General features: G+C 44.4%; 1 protein-coding gene across 1 annotated transcript in view; it reads left to right on the top strand.

Annotated features, from left to right (window-relative positions):
• The window catches only part of PDCD11 (programmed cell death 11), a 57,511-nt gene that overhangs the window by 38,020 nt on the left and 2,949 nt on the right, over positions 1-16,542 (top strand). Inside the window, exons 22-34 of the mRNA XM_053311872.1 lie at positions 2,833-2,932; positions 3,604-3,693; positions 5,141-5,243; positions 7,221-7,398; positions 7,807-7,863; positions 8,541-8,663; positions 11,282-11,404; positions 12,142-12,301; positions 12,639-12,758; positions 12,909-13,043; positions 13,843-14,093; positions 14,848-15,016; positions 15,937-16,090. Coding sequence (XP_053167847.1) covers positions 2,833-2,932; positions 3,604-3,693; positions 5,141-5,243; positions 7,221-7,398; positions 7,807-7,863; positions 8,541-8,663; positions 11,282-11,404; positions 12,142-12,301; positions 12,639-12,758; positions 12,909-13,043; positions 13,843-14,093; positions 14,848-15,016; positions 15,937-16,090 — 1,763 coding nt within the window. The remainder of the gene's footprint in view (positions 1-2,832; positions 2,933-3,603; positions 3,694-5,140; positions 5,244-7,220; positions 7,399-7,806; positions 7,864-8,540; positions 8,664-11,281; positions 11,405-12,141; positions 12,302-12,638; positions 12,759-12,908; positions 13,044-13,842; positions 14,094-14,847; positions 15,017-15,936; positions 16,091-16,542) is intronic.

The following is a 16,542-nucleotide window of genomic DNA, read 5'->3' as shown; positions in this document are numbered from 1 at the left end:
CCTAACAAATCTAAACCCCTCCTCCTGGCACCAACGCCTCATCCACGCATTGAGACCCCTCAGCTCTGCCTGTTTCACTGAACCTGCATGTGGAACAAGTAGCATTGCTGAGAATGCTACCTTGGGGGTCCTAGACTTCAGTCAATCAATCAGTTCCTTTCCAGCACTATGCACTTCAATATGCTACCTATCAGCCTAAATTTGGTTTCCAGGACCTGCTCACTATATTTCCCCACATTGTTGGTGCTGATGTGCACCAAAACAGCTGTCTCCTCCCCAGCTCTCCTAACAGTCTATCTAGAAGCTGCATGATGTCTGCAACCTTTGCACCAGGCAGGCAAGTCACTGTGCAGTCAACACGCTGGTCACAAACCCATCTCTCTATACCTCTAATGATTGAATCACCCACTACAAGGAGGCCCCTACCCACCGGATGAGTATCCCCTGTGAAGGAGCATTTCCCTGTTCCTCAGACTGATGTCCTCCTTCCCCAAGACCTTCATTTTCCCTGACAGCAGAGGAGCTATCAGCCTTGGAGTAGGATGCCTCTACCACATCCCTGAAGGTCCCGTCTGCATGCCTCTCTGTCTCTCTGAGCTTCTCCAGATCTGCCACCTTGGCCTTGAGGGAATGAACTTGTTCCCTGAGAGCCAGGAGCTCCTTGCACTGAGCACACACCCATGACTCCTGTCCATGGAGCAAATAGTCATACATGCAACACTCTGTGCAATAAACTGGGAAGTGCCCCCTTTCCTGATGGCTTTCTATCTTCATAACTGGTTTTGTTGGCTGTTTACTGTATTTAGAGATAGTTTATTAGAAAGTTAGGTCTTAGCTGTATTGGTCAGCTGTTTAACTGTTCAAACTTCCTTTCTCAAGAATTTGAAGGAGGGAGTAGTACTTATCTTTTCTTCCCACTGGGATCCTTGTGATCAAGGGGACACGTTTCAGGCTCCCCCACACACTTCCCCACTAAATTCCACACCAAACTCCAGTGCCCCGTTTGCTATTCCTGTTGGCTAATCTCTCAGGCCTTCACCCTTGTGTTCAAGACCAGCAGGCAAACTGACTCTCCTCAGAAATGTGACCCCCCCCCCACAAGCTGAGGCACTCACCTGGAATGAATCCCCCACTCAGGCTACTCTTAGACACAAACACTTCCACCTGGCCAGAAATCAAATCCTTTAAAATCACGAGCCCTAACAAACTTAGTTTCTCCTTTCCATCTTGTTTTCATGGTGACTTTCTTTCTTTCTCTCTTTCTCTCTTTCTCTCTCTCTCTCCTTGCTGTGTTCCCTTGCTTGATATCTTATTAGGAGAGAAATACAAGCTTGTTGTTTCTTCTTGCTCCAAGACCAGCAGGCAACACTCTCAAGAGGCAAGCAGCTTTACTAGTGGGACTAATCTCAGGCCTGTAACAGGGCTCCGTTCTCGCTCACCCTCACCTTAAATGGTGTCTGAGGGGAGTTACTATGGTATCACCTCCAACAGTACATCACTTCCCTTCCTGGGTTTTCCATACTGTCTTGAAGGCCTTGCATGGCCCTCATTCAAGCCAATCCAATCCACCTTACTACACATTATCTTCTTCAGACTAGCTTTCCTGGTAGCCATAACGTCAGCTCTCTGGATCTCGGAGCTCCAAGCCTTGTCAGTCCACAAATCTCTATGCATCTTTTCCAAAGGCACAGGATTCCCAGATCCCTTCTTCAAACCAAAAGTGGTCTCAGTCTTCCACCAATCACAGGACATTGTCCTACCATCATTTTGCCTGATACCTATGCACCCAACAGAAAAAGCATAGCACATTCTTGACATTCGTTGGTGTCTCAAACGTTTCATTAAACATTCGGCATCATTCTGATCTATGGACGCTCTCTTTGTTTCCTTTCTGCTGGGATCTATGGGCAATGTGGTCTCCCCATCTACAATTGCAAGGTGGATTAGAGCCTGTGCCTATGAGGCACAATACCTCTGCACATCCTAGCTTACTCCACCCGGGCAGCTGCCACATCAGCGGCATTCTCTACAAGAGCACCTATGCATGAGTACTGCAAGGCAGCCACATGGAAGAACCCGTCCACTTTTACCAGGCACCTATAGTTCAGCCCAAGCTGCTTTCAGCAGAAGAGTACTCCAACAGGTACTTCCCCAGGAGGCACCCCCTCCCAGGGTTAATGGGCTATGGTAATTCCCATGCAGAGACATTCCCATGTCCTTGACCCCAGCAGCTGAGAACGGAGCATTGGTCACTTACCATGAAGGCTTCTTCTAACTTCTGGAGTCAAGGACGTCTAGGCCTACCCGGTTGGCTCCTACTCTTGGGTCCTCTGGGTCTCTGTCATGTACCTGTATCTTCTTGCTGCACAGTCCACTCTGAAGGCATCCCGATGAAACTTCTGCATCAACAAGATCGACCCTTCTATGGAACTATGATTCGTCTCTCCCCCAAATCCCATGTATATATGGTGCTTCCCTGCGCATATGTTCTGCTTATCTTCTCTAAGTCTTCTACTGTTTCTACTGTCTTGATCTCCTAGGTCTGTAAGAACTGGGGTGGGGCTATCCTCCCCAGAATATATAGGTTTTCCTTTAGCTAATTAACACAGTCCTGCCTAGAGCATGTGAGGGAGGATAACCCATGTAGAGATGTCCTTGATTCTAGCAGCCAGGAGAAGCCTTTACAGTAAATTACCAATGCTCCGTTTTGAGTGGGTAAAGGAGCGAAACTGGAGTGGTGCTCATTGAAAAACTAGGGAGTCCCAACTTGTTCTTGGACTGTTAAAGCTGGGAAACTCAAAAGATAACTGCTTCACCTCCTGTTTTGATCAGTGAGCTGAATGGGGAAAGCAACACAGCCCTGGGCCCTGAAGATGAAAAGACGTTAACACCCTTTAAGCCTGGGCAGATGGTGACATGCTTTATTAAGAAGGTATGATCTAGAATTTCTCAAAGCCCATTCAGTAAGGATTTCTTTGGTTTGGGGTGTTGTTTTTTAAAGGTGTTTCAGGGCAGTTGCTACCTTAGATTCAGAAATTGTGAAACTCTTCAGAATACAGATGCATGAACAGAAATTGGAAAATCATGCCTATTGGGATGTAGTCTTCCCTCTATTTCTTTTTAAGTGGAATACCAGGAACATAGGAAGCTGCCATTTACTGAGTCAGACCATTGGTCTATCTAGCTCAGTATTGTCTTCACAGACTGGCAGCGGCTTCTCCAAGGTTGCAGGCAGGAGTCTCTCTCAGCCCTATCTTGGGGAAGCCAGGGAGGGAACTTGAAACTTTCTGCTCTTCCCAGAGTGGTTCCATCCCCTGAGGGGAATATCTTACAGTGCTCACACTTCTAGTCCTTCATTCATATGCAACCAGGGTGGACCATGCTTAGCTAAGGGGACAAGTCATGCTTGCTACTACAAGACCAGCTCTCCTTCCACTTTCCTCAATTTCAGATTCTGGGTTTGTATTGCTGCAGATGGGAATGATGCAAAAATGCCAGGGTGGATTATAAGATTTTTTTTTAAATCTAGGTAGTGTGATTATATGTATATTCTGCCTTTTCCCTGGAATAATTTTTCTTCTCTTCTGTGGCTTCCATTCTTAGTACAATGCCATAAAGAAGTGGTTGGAGGTGGAGATTAGCCCTAATGTTAGAGGTAGAGTTCCACAGCTGCTACTTTCCCTTAACCCCAAGGTAAGTAATTGCCAAATAATAGGGGACAGAGTTCCAATATGTAGGAAGCTGTATGCAGTAACATGGTATTTTTCACACAGTAAAAAAACATATTTTTATATGTGATGTCTTCATTGTGTCAACTTTTTTAAAGGGCCAGTTCACATGATTTAAAATAATGTCCAGTAAAGGAAAACCTGAGATCATGGCGGCATGCATCCTCACATGTCGCATGTTGTGTGAACCTGATAAAAATTGGTAATCTCGGATCAGCACCACACCAATCCATTTATCCAGGAGCAGTAATATTGGATCTGAACTCCAGATGTCAGGTAAATGTCAGGTCGGTCTGGTGCCAAACCGAGATAGCAGATTTTTCCTGGGTTCACACGATACACAACAGACGAGTAAGTGCACCACCAGGATCTCAAGTTTTTCTTTACCAGACATTTTTTTTAAATTGTGAGAATCCACCCTAAGAATCCAGTAGATGTGTTTTAGCAAATGTATGTAGCTCGTGCTTGCCTTGCAACAGGTCTTGTTGCAGTCAGAATCTGACTGCACAGAAGTTGCAGTATTTAAGTATTTTATTTAAGAGAATGTCTTCTTTGTTATGAACCCCACCGCCCATTGGTCTAGTGGCTAGAGTGCTGGACTAGGACTGGGGAGACCTGTTCAAATCCCCATTCAGCCATGATACTAGCTAGGTGACTCTGAGCCAGTCACTTCTCTCTCAGCCTAGCCTACTTCACAGGGTTGTTGTGAAAGAGAAAATCAAGTATGTAGTACACCGCTCTGGGCTCCTTGGAGGAAGAGCAGGATATCATCATCAGGAGTGGTCCGTTTGCATTTGCCACTGCCTCGTCTGGTGGCTACTCAGGGACGGGCCTTCTCCGTTGCTGCCCCGAGGCTTTGGAATGCGCTCCCTAGTGAAATAAGAGCCTCCCCATCTCTGACAACTTTTTAAAAGTCTTTAAAGATGCATCTGTTCACCCAGGCTTTTAACTGATACTGTTTTGATTGTTTTTAATGTTTTAGAATACTGTTTTAAAAAATTTAAATTGTTGTGTTTTAAATTTCTTGTTTTTGTTTTTAGCTAATGTTTTCATCTTGCTGTAAACCGCCCAGAGACGTACGTTTTGGGCGGTATAAAAATATGTAAAATAATAATAATTTTCACATTTGTGCTTTAACTCCCCTCCCTCTGAAATTCATCAAGTGTATAGAAAGTTTTCAAACTTTTTGGAGACTTTTTATCAAATAGGTACATGATTTGAAGCCTAGGCTTAGCCCTAATTCTCTCAGAACTTTAATATTAAGAGTTTATGCAGACCTACCTGTGGAAGCTGCCACAAAAATGTACTACAGGAGCTTCACAAATATTGTGATTATCCTAAATCACAGGCTTAATTATCTGTAGAGTGAACCCTCTTTTGGTGGTAATGGTAAGATATTTCTCTCCCATCAGGTCTTAAAATATGCAGATAAAAACTTCAAAAATGGACAGGCTGTGACTGCAATGGTGACAGGCTCTGACGTCACTGAGACCAAGCTCTGTCTGTCCCTGACAGGTATGATGAAAAGAAAAGCCCATTACATTATAAGATCTTGGAAAGAGCAGTGGCAATGACTATGTTGCTCTCCACCTAATCATTATTAGAGTCATATAATTTCATATGTTACTGCCATGCTGATCCAGAGATGTCTTGCATATGAAAAGCTCCATTTGTCACATGGAGTTTCTAGCTATAAAAGGGCTTCAGTACAGAGTAGAGCACAGCATTGTGTTCACATGCAAATTGTGGATTGTACTGATTACACGTCAATAAATAAGAAAGGTTCTGATAGATGGGAGCTCTACATGCACATTAGTGCTCCTACTGATCTCTGAGGGTAAGTTGTATCTTGATAAAAGTGAATGGGGAAGTATAGATGATAGGAATGTGCACGAACCTGTTCAGAGGCCCTTTTATAGGCCTCCAAACAGGTTCAAACACTGGGTGTTTTCGAGGTTTGAAGGTGGTGTGTGTCTGTGTCTGTGTGTATTGCTTTAAGGGTGCGGGAGGGTGCCCTTACACCTCCACTTGCTTTCCCCCTGCTAGCGCTCTGTTTTGGTAAAGGTTTTCAGGGCGGCACTGTACCTCCCTGCCGCCCCTTTCTCTTTGGCTGGAAGTGGCCAGAAGTATCAGGCACACACCTGATACTTCCAGACGAAGAGGAAGAACGGGCAGCAGGGAGGTACCCAAAGACTTTTACCAAAACCAAGCACCAACGGAGTGAAAGCAGGTGCAAGTGCACCTTCCCCCACCCTTAAAGCGAGACCCTCCCACTCCCTCGAGCCACCCCCACCTGGTTCCATGCACACCCCTAATAGATGATTACGGTCTACTGACCACGTTGCTTTCAATAGGAGCTTTTTTATTCAATAAAAGGATAAAGGCTGAGGGCGAAGGAAATTAATAGCTTGAAATAGACCTTGTGGCTGTTTCCCACCTTGTTGTTATAGTCCTGGGGAATCTGTCAGTATCTGTGTACTGGGCAAAGAGAATATGAGTAAGCTCACACATGTGTAAGCAAATGATTTACTGCCTCCTTTCTTCAGTTGGAGATCTGATATAGTCCTTACTTTTGTGCTAGTAGGGTCCCCCAGTGCTGAACTGGAGATAGGAGGGAATGACCTCCAATCCATATAGGAACAACTGTTTGAGGGTGTAGAAATGTAGTGATAATTAAAATATTACTTCTGTGGAAATTGAACTGAGATGTACTTGGGATCCAGATACACTCCATTTAACAAGCACAAACAGTGTTATCTCTAATTTTTTTCATCCGTGTGTGGAATTAGTTTTGTTTTGGGCAGCAGTATCAAGGCAGTGTGTGTGCATGTGCATTCAGAGTATGGCCTTCCTGATTAAACCTGAGCAGGATCTAAAATTAACTGAGAGGACTTCAAAAAACATGTGAGTGCACACACGCTTTAGAGGTAACACTGATCCCAAGCATTCTGATGGTGTTAGAAGGCCATATGAAAATTTGGTATATAGTGAAGTCGTTCATATGACCAGCCCTACCTGGGCAGGACAGGGCAAATCCACTTAGGGCTGGTCTTGTGAAGCGCCAGGATCCCATTCATCCCCCTGTTAGCCCTGCTTTTAAACCAAACTAAAAGTGAGTTAGGTGGACAAGCACACTCTTCTTACCTCACTGCCTGGTCATGTGGGCTATTATCCTGCTGGCAGCAATCTTGGCCATAGAACCCAGGGGAAGGAGCAACCAGCAGCAGGGAGCTTTTCCAATGCACCATGCTGCTTGTGCAGTGCGTTGTGGGATACCTGGCAGCCTGGCTTCCTTCTCCCCACCTTCCGATTGCTGCTGCACCAATCATGTGGTCATACAGTCAGCAGAGCCCTGATCAATCTCTGGTTGTGTGTGGGAAGGTAGGTAAGCTCCTGCCTTCCTTCAAGCTCCCCCACCACTCGCCCACAATTTGGTTGTGTAAATGACTTTAGTTTCTGACTCAGCTTTTGAATCCCTTCATTCCCAAACAGGAGTTCATTCTCTGGAGAAAGGAACCATCACACTAGGCTGTGTGAGAAAGGTGATTCAGTTCACTGGCTTGATCATTGCACTTCCCTTTGGAAAGACAGGCAAAGTTAGCCTTTTCCATGTGAGTGATTCATATGCTGAGCAACCACTAGAAAACTTCAGCATTGGAAAAATTGTCAGGTAAGAGCCTTTTGCAAAATCACTCTGTGGACAAGCTGAAAAAATTCCTTTTAACAATTTATTTTATTCTTATTTATTGTTCAGTTTTATGCCACCTTTCATAAAGCATCCAAGACAGTTTACAAACGTTAAAATTCAATAAAATTCATTAAAATAATTTAAAACCTTAACAAGTTGTTCAAGTAAGAATTAATCAGCATACTTTCCTTTCACTGTCTCTACATCTGGATCAAATTTGGTGCCCATCAAGGTCCACAAGTTAGATCTCTTGTGCCTCAAATGTTCATGTGTCCACAAAGTCTATGTCCTGAAACACCTAATACATAAATAACATATCCTTCTTTTCTTGTACAGGTGGGGTCTTATTATCTGTATTAAAGTTCCATGTATTTGTTTTTCTGTGTGCAGGTGCTGTGTCATTTCCAATAAAGATAATACAATAGAAGTGTCCCTCCGGCAATCCAGGTAAGGCATCCAGTTGCACCTTATATCTAGGCTAATATTAAAAAATTCTTCTGCCTTACTTCCTGTTTCTTATTGCATAGATACTCAAAATTAATTAACATAACTTTGCCTGGTATGTGAGATGTGGTGGTGAGGAAACCTTAACATGTGGGCCAAAAATACAATTGCAAAAAATTGATTACATTGCTTATACAATGGATTCTGCAAATTAGATAAATATCTATACACTGGCTTAAGTTGTGTGCTTTTTAAATTTTTTTTTATTTTTTTACAGTGTATCATTTTCGACCCAGCAGCATTTTATATGCTGAGTAGGGGTGTTCTGATCAAGTTTTTAGGCTGGGGACAAAACAAAGGAATCCTACTTAGACTTTATTCTAAATCTAGTATATTACACACACACACACACACACACACACACACACACACACACACACACACACACTGAGACTAACTGCAGCCCATGGGCTGGTTTTTGTTTTGTTTAAATGTTTTCAAAGAGTTTTGAAAGAGATAACAAAGGAACTTGACACCAGTACATCAGAAGAACATTCTTACACATATCACTGATAATTTTGGCTGCCTTGACCAGATTTGCAGCTTGAACTGGGAAAGTTTAGATTTACTTTGCCTAGCTAACAGGAAGGCATTTCACTCCTTCCCCATCTTTGTTATAGGGTAAATCCCAAGAGCCATAGTAAAGTGGAAGATCCTGAAATTACATGTCTCGATAATGTTCAGAAGGGTCAGTTTGTCAAAGGCTACGTCAAATCCATCACACTATCAGGCATCTTTTTTGGGTGAGTTTTGTCTGCTGTTGACAAAATGATTTTGTAATTTCATTGGAAATTTAATAAAATGTTAATACCAAAAAAGAATGCATTGCATGTTGTAAATGTTTAATGTTGGCTGGAATACTGTGAAGAATACTGTACACGGAGTATATTGTGAAGTGTTTGGATTCAGCAATTCTGTAGGTCACACCTGATCCAGCTCCTGAAGCAACTTCATCTGACCCTGGGACTTCTACCAAATGTTAACCAGTGTATGGTAATGTCTGGCTACATGTCCCTGTCCCCTTTACCAAGCCTAGCTAGGCTTATTAGGTCCAGTCTCAGAGCAGGGACAGGGAGGGGGTTAAGCATTGCCCTGTTCCTCCTCCATCCCAGGCTGCTTGCTCCTTGTGTCTGCCCCTCTCCAAGTGCCCCTGACACTCTCCACCCGCCCCAAGGTCCCCTGACACTCTCCACTCATCCCCGGCTGGCTCCTTATATGCCTCCTCAAAGGCTATGCATTGCCCCCCACCACCAAATTATGGGGCCAGCATCCCTCTTTATTCCCTGTAATTGACTACTCTTTACAGCTGTTGCCAATGCCACTCCTCCTACTCCCTTCTCCTGCTCGGACCCCTTCCTTTTGGGAGGCGTGCTGCTGATGTTATCCTCGCACACCTCTCCTTCAGCCTTTCAGGGCTCTGCTCCTCCTCCACTGGAGCCCAATCCCTGCCCATTGGCAGTCTTTTCTCTGCTTCTCCCCGGCCGCCACCCATCCCTGTCACCTTGGGCCCCTTCACCACCACGTCCTCAGAAGTAAGGACAGCCAGTCTCGCCGGACAGGTAAAAGGTTTACCCATGGTAGATGTTCCCTACTCATAAGGAAAATACTATCTGTTTCAAGTTGTAAGGCAGAAAAATGTTCTACATTTTAATGTGCAATTTTTTTAATTTTGTGTGGCAAAAACATGTTTACAATATCAAAATGCACATATTTGTTTGTAATATACTTGAGCATGTGTTCTTCATAATTGTGAAGCCTGTACTTCACATGATGGCATCAATTTATTACAAAGCCTGACCACTTATGAAGGGGTTGGCTTATGCTTCAAAACACACTTCTAGGACCCTCTAACCAATACATGGCAAATAGAATGAGTGACCCCTGAAAATACAGAAGTTGGACATCTCTCCTATAGATTGTCTGAATACCTGTTGGGATGGGGTTCAATCTGCCTTGTCCTTTCACCCAGAGAAATGTATAATGTGAACATCTGAGGCGCAATTGAGCTGACTTTTGAACCACCTGATCGATTTGAACCAAATTTGCTACAGGTGTAGGGATGAATAGAAACACCTCAAGGGTGTAATTTGTAAAGATGTCATACTTCAAGATGGTGGACACGTGAACATTTGAGGTGCAAGTGGGAACTGCTTCTGACCAAACTTGGTACAGTTGTAGGTATGCATAGAGACACCTCAAACGCATAGTTTGTGGTGATGTCATCCACTGCAATTCAAGATGGCGGACACATGAACATTTGAGGTGCAAGCCGGCTAACTTGTGAACTGCCTAACCAGTTTGGACCAAATTTATTTCAGTTGCAGGGATAGTGAAAGCAAGGTTGGCAGATTAGCTCTTACTAGAACAATTTCCTAATTTCCTCAGCATCAGGAGCAAGTGTTGACTCTGTAGGGTCCTAGCTTCTGTAGTTTCTCTCTATTCTCTCCTCCTCTCTATAGCCCAGGGCTCAACAATTCCTAGTTGCCAGCTTGCCATAAGGGGAAAAGAAAAGTGTGCCATCGAGTCAGTGTTGACTCCTGGCAACCACAGAGCCCTGTGGTTGTCTTTTGGTAGAATACAAGAAGGGTTTACCATTGCCATCTCCCATAGCATCTGGAAATTTAAGCATGGCACCTGAACCAAGCAATGGATGCATGTGATCAGGATAAGTGAGCAAGCAAGGCAGGGAGTTTGGGATGGCTTCTAGAGCAAAAGAAAACTTGTTTCTGCCTCCTCAACATGGTAAACGTACCTGAAACCCAAATGACAGGGCTCCTGCTATTCCATTTCTCACATAATATTGTTTCCACAGATTGTACTTCCCACTTGCTCCTATACAAATTAGCCTTTTCACAGCATGCAGTGGGAGCCTCTCATTTCTGGTCCCATCTTGCTCCAGCAATAGGGCTTTAAAGGAGCTCCTGCTCTTCAGTGAACATTAGTCTGTTTCTTCATCTTCTATAGTTTACTGTCTTCTCACCAAGTATTAGTGGATCCTTTGTTCTTCTAACTTGTTCTGTGTGTGCGTATGTGCACACGCGTATGCACAAGTATACTCTCTGCAACAGTTCCAGAATTGGGAGGGTCCTGCTTCCATTGCATTCTGAGAAGAGGTGAATTTGGTTGTACCTTGTCTACATGGAAAACATGGGGGAGTACAACCTGCAACTTAGCAAGGTACCCTCCATCCACTGTGCAGAAGGAACCCTTCATGAAAAGCCCAACATTTATTTCTGTGTATGTAGACTGACTACAGTTATGTGAATTTAGAGCACAAGTTTCAGTCAGAAACTTCTGCAGTCATTTGTCTTTTGAAATGAAACTGTAGCTGTAGAAATCACTATCTTTCTCTTCTTGACAGGTTGTCTGACACTGTTGTGGGTCGAATTCAACTAAAACACATCACATCTCTCTTCGTACCAGATCAGTCTTTGTATACAAAATATATACATGTAGGTCAGTTCCTCATTGCCAAAGTTCTCAGGTAGGTGTGATATTCCTGAGAAGAATGATGAATTTAAGGTGGGAAAGACTTATGGATAGGGATGGGCCCGGACCGGTCCGGAGGCCATTGAAAAGGCCTCCGGACCGGTCCGGACCTGGGTGGTTTGGATTGGGGGTGGGGGATCACTTTAAGAGCGGCAGGAGGGTTTACTTACCCCTCCCGCCGCTTTCCGCTGTGGCGCCGTAATTTGTAGAGTACTTGGGGCGGCAGGATACCTCCCTGCCGCCCCTTCCCCGCTGCGGCTCTGCAAAGCTCCCAGTAATGCTTTGCGCGCGCGCACGTCAGTGACGTGAAGCGCACGCACAATGCATTACTGGGAGTAATGTAAAGTACTATGTGGATACAGATTCCCTTATCTCTCCTGCTACTTTCTTTTCTAATCATTTTAGGAACATAGGAAGCTGCCATATACTGAGTCAGACCATTGGTCTATCTAGCTCAGTATTGTCTTCACAAACTGGCAGCAGCTTCTCCAAAGTTGCAGGCAGGAATCTCGCTCAGCCCTATCTTGGAGATGTCAGGGAGGGAACTTGGAACCTTCTGCATGCAATCAGGCAGAGTGGCCCCATTCCCAGAGAGGATTGTCTTACAGTGCTCACACTTCTAGTCTCCCATTCATATGCAACCAGGGCATCCCCTGCTTAGCTAAGGGGACAAGTCATGCTTGCTACCACCAGACCAGCTCTCTTCTCCACACCGTGGACTTTATTTTACAGTGTAAATAAAGAAGAAAACCACGTGGAGCTTTCAATCCTTCCTGAAGACACTGGGAAGTCGAGCATTATCCCAGAGTCCCTGTGTGTGCCACGGAATGAAGTGAACACAAGCACCAAGAAGCTGAGAAAACGAAAAAGAGAAAACTCTGAGAGTGTGCAGGTATCTATCTGACCTAGAGGGGCTCTGGGCCATATTGAGCTGCAGTGTTCCCTCTAAGGCATGCGCACATGCATGCACGCACAAGTTTTTTTTAATGTCTGCTCAGTTAATTTTTTATCCAGCTCAGATTGAATCAGGAAGGTCCCACTCTTAATATTCATGCGTGCACATACTGGGTTGATACTGCCGCCCAGAACAAAACTCATTCCACACACAATTAAACAAATTAGTCATGTTGCATTGCTGAATAACTTTTCTTACATGCATGCACATGCTGGTTTAAACTCTCCCCCCCCCATATAATTGTCATACTTAAAACGTTTCTTTCTTATGACAGGAAGTAAAGCCAAAAAGGAAGAGAACTCGTTGCACTGATGATAACGATAGTGGTGTTGAAGTCTATTGTCGTGAGGAGGAAGAGGAGGAGGAAGAAAAAATGTGTGAGAAGAAATCTAAGGTGAAGGAATGAAGAAAAGAAAGGATGTCTGGGCACAGATAAAGCAGTGTTTACATCCTGAGTGGAGTTCTTGCTGTGTTTGTTTTTAAATATACAGTGTTTTGGTTTTTCTTCTCTGACTAAAGGATGACTGCCTGGTTTTTCTCCTAGGGAAGAGAGGCTCCGCGGCTAAAGGTTTCAACCAGCTTTATTTGGGAGGAGAGTTTAAATGTGCTGGATACAATCATGCTGAAACCAAAGGAACAGAGTTCTGACACTGAGGAAGAAGATGACCCACAGTCCATGGTGCAGTATCTCAGTGTTGTTGTCTGGCATCCTTTTATGTGCAGTCCTGCTTACTAACTTTTAGCACAGAAATTCTGTTAAGGAGCTTATGTTGCTGACATAGAAAAGTGCATAGATATTGTTTTGCTTGAGATTTTGGCACAGCTGGGGAGAAAGAAAAAGGAAAAAAAGACTGCTATGGCAAGATGTGTGTCTCCTTCCCTTTAGGTTCATATCATGCCAGGAATTATTTTCTGTACAGGTTTGCCTGTGTTTTGACTTGCATCTGGCAATTGATTTTTTGTTATTTGCTCTTTTATTGAGTTGTGTTGCTCTGATGAGAAGACAATGACAAACATATATTTGTGTATGCAGCTCAAGGCTATAGATAAATTTTAAATTATGTCTCTTACACCCAAACTATCTTTTGCTATTCATCCTCTCTCCACCTGTGGCTATTAGTGCTTCAGTGACAGTGGTGAAAGCAGCAGCAAGCACAAGGAGGAGGAGAGGAAGCTACATCTGTTTACACAAGTGGGACACACAGGGGGATCAATGGTGTAATACAAGGAAGGTGGTGTAGAGCTTAGACGGGTAGTAGGTGTGTGTAGGGGTGGCCTTGGTGGCAGGAGGGCTTGGGGAACTGAACCTGCCATTTGACAGCATCCAGAGTGCCCCAGAAGCTAGGGCCATCTGTTCTTCTGAACTGTTCTTCGGAAATCACATGACCACCTGAATATGTCACTCCCTGTTTTATCTTCTAGCACTTCAGCTTTCCCAACCTTCATTTCTTTCCTCTCCTGTCTTGTCTCTTTTTAAGGTAAAGAAGCAAACAAAGAAGAAAAAGGAGCTGGAGAAGCAGAGGGCAGAAAAGGAACTCTCCAAACTAGAAACCGCCTTGATGGATCCAAACTGGCAGCCCCAGACAGCAGATGACTTTGACCGCTTGGTTCTTGGCAACCCTGATAGCTCGATTCTCTGGTTACAGTACATGGCCTTTCATCTCCAAGCTACAGAGATAGAGAAAGCCAGAGCCGTGGCAGAAAGGGCACTCAAAACCATCTCTTTCAGGTGAATTGCCTTCCCCGTTATTGTCCTTTTTAATTGAGCATTCCTGCCCAACCAGTGTGTTTAGGTTGGCTGTATCTCATAGGAGAGACACCTCTAGAGCTAAGCAGGTATTGGTAATGTCATATATTGCTCTTTCCTGTCCCACTCCTCTTCACAGCTATATTTGCTACACAACTGTTGCCCCACCAGGGTGGGAATGAGCATTGTTGCATTAAAAATACTCCCTTGTAGGGGTGAGAGAATGTTGTGATTATGATCACAGTAATTTGTGGTTCTTTTAAGTATGAGGACTACCATGTAATGATACATATTGCACTTTAGACTAAAACACTTGAAATCCATTCTAATTCTATAGGTCTCATTGACACTTGCATTTCCCACACCAGTCTCCAGGAACTATCTCCAGCCTATAGGCCACTGCCAGCTGAAGAGGCAAGATGCTTCTAAGTACTGGTTGCATGGGAGCAACAGCAGGAGAGCAAGAGCATGCCTTCAGGCCTGTGGTCTGGGGCATCTGGTGGCCACTGTGTGACATAGGATGCTAGACTAGGTAGGCCTTGGGCCTGATCCAGCAGGGCTGTTCTTACGTTCTTTAGTAACTCACTGTATTCTCAGGGGAGATCCTGCTGTCCAAGAGGTTGGGGGACATCAGTAATAAGATCACCTGCTTGTCCTTCCAGGTGGGTTTCTGTAGGGCTGTTGTTAGGCAAAAAAGGCTGAGCTTTGGTCCATATGTTGGCTTTTTTGCTTTCAGGGAGGAACAAGAAAAGTTGAATGTGTGGGTAGCCTTGCTGAACCTGGAGAACATGTATGGCACAGAGGAAGCACTGATGAAAGTCTTTGAAAGAGCCATTCAGTACAATGAGCCGCTAAAGGTCTTCCAGCAGTTGGCTGACATCTACACTGGTTCTGAGAAATATAAGGTGAAGCCCAGTCACACTGTTGTGTTATAAAGAGAAAAGTTACTGCTGCTCACAGTATGACAAAAACACCACTTGTGTCTTCTGTTCTTGGAAGGAGCCCTCCTAAACTGGACTGGCTGGATACTGGGCTTCTTCTACCCTGTGGAATTATCAGGCTGTGGATATTGTCTGCACAAACATCCATCTTATTCTTTGTATGAGCCTTTCCAGACACTGCCTCTTGCACTGGCGGTTTGGCTGCATCATAACGTTCTAGGACAGGGCTGCTCAACTTCAGCCATCCTGCAGATGTTGGCCTACAACTCCCATAATCCCAGGCTATTGGCCACTGTGGCTGAGGATTATGGGAGTTGTAGTCCAAAAACAGCTGCAGGGCCTAAGTAGAGCAGGCCTGTTCTAGGACCTATACATTCTGCATACCAAGATCTCAAAAATCGCAGCTGATGAGCATTACAGCAGTAATCTACTTTGCCTACAGCAGTGCCTTGCCTAGCAGCAGTAATATACAGCAGTAATCTACTTTGCTTAATGTTTGTTAGATGTGGAATATTGTTGATCTTTGCTGGATTTAGATTTTTTTTAATAGTGGAGCAGCAGATCCAGAAGCTGAGGAAGGAATTTTTAAAATAGTTTTAAGGTAGGGTGGAGAATCCAGAAATTGAACCATTATTTGGGGGGAAACCAGATTTTAGAATATGCAGAGCAGTAACTAATTGGCCAACATATAGGTTTGGAAGACTATTGTCCTGAATTCTAGTGTTGGTCTTGGCCTGCATAGCATTTTGATATTCAGTTGCTTTATTTTCAGTGTCCATAAGTAATGGCTGTTCCCTGCCATCAGCGATACTGGATCACAAATGTGTCATTAGGTTTTCCATATCTTAGAATGATCCTTTATTTTCTCCCTCGTGCCTTTTTAGCAAGCTGATGACCTCTACAATGCAATGCTAAAGCGCTTTCGTCAGGAAAAGTCTGTGTGGGTAAAATATGCCACTTTCCTCCTGAAAAGAGGCCTGGTAGAGGCAGCTCACAGACTCCTTCCACGTGCCCTTAAGTGCCTACCGGATAAAGAACGTAAGTACCTCTTGATCTGTTCTTCTATTGATAGGTTGTTATTGTATCTTCCCCTATGACTTGCATTTAGAAAAGGGTAATAGGGATGTGCACAAACCTGTTTGACGTTCTGTTCTTCTCAGAACCCCCCGTGTTCAAACTGGTTCAAATGTGGGGGTAGCTCTAAGGATGGGGGAGGGTGCACTTCGCCCTCCCACCAGCCGCGCTTCTCCCTCCAGCACTCTGTATAAATAGCCTGGCTGGGCAGCAGCATACCTCCTTGCCGCCCCGTTGTTTCACTGACTGGAAGTGCTGTGTGCACATCAGAGCACCGAGTTGGGTTAAGTACACCTCCTCCATCCTTAAACCATTCATATGCAGCCAGGGCAGACCCTGCTTAGCTAAGGGACAAGTTATGCTTGCTGCCACAAGACCAGCTCTCTAGTATGCATAGGGTGGCCTAAGCATCTCTA

This window comes from Hemicordylus capensis, chromosome 3 (genome assembly GCF_027244095.1).
Source record: "Hemicordylus capensis ecotype Gifberg chromosome 3, rHemCap1.1.pri, whole genome shotgun sequence".
NCBI classification, from domain to species: Eukaryota; Metazoa; Chordata; class Lepidosauria; order Squamata; family Cordylidae; genus Hemicordylus; species Hemicordylus capensis.
This window is presented reverse-complemented; position numbering and strand designations above follow the sequence as displayed.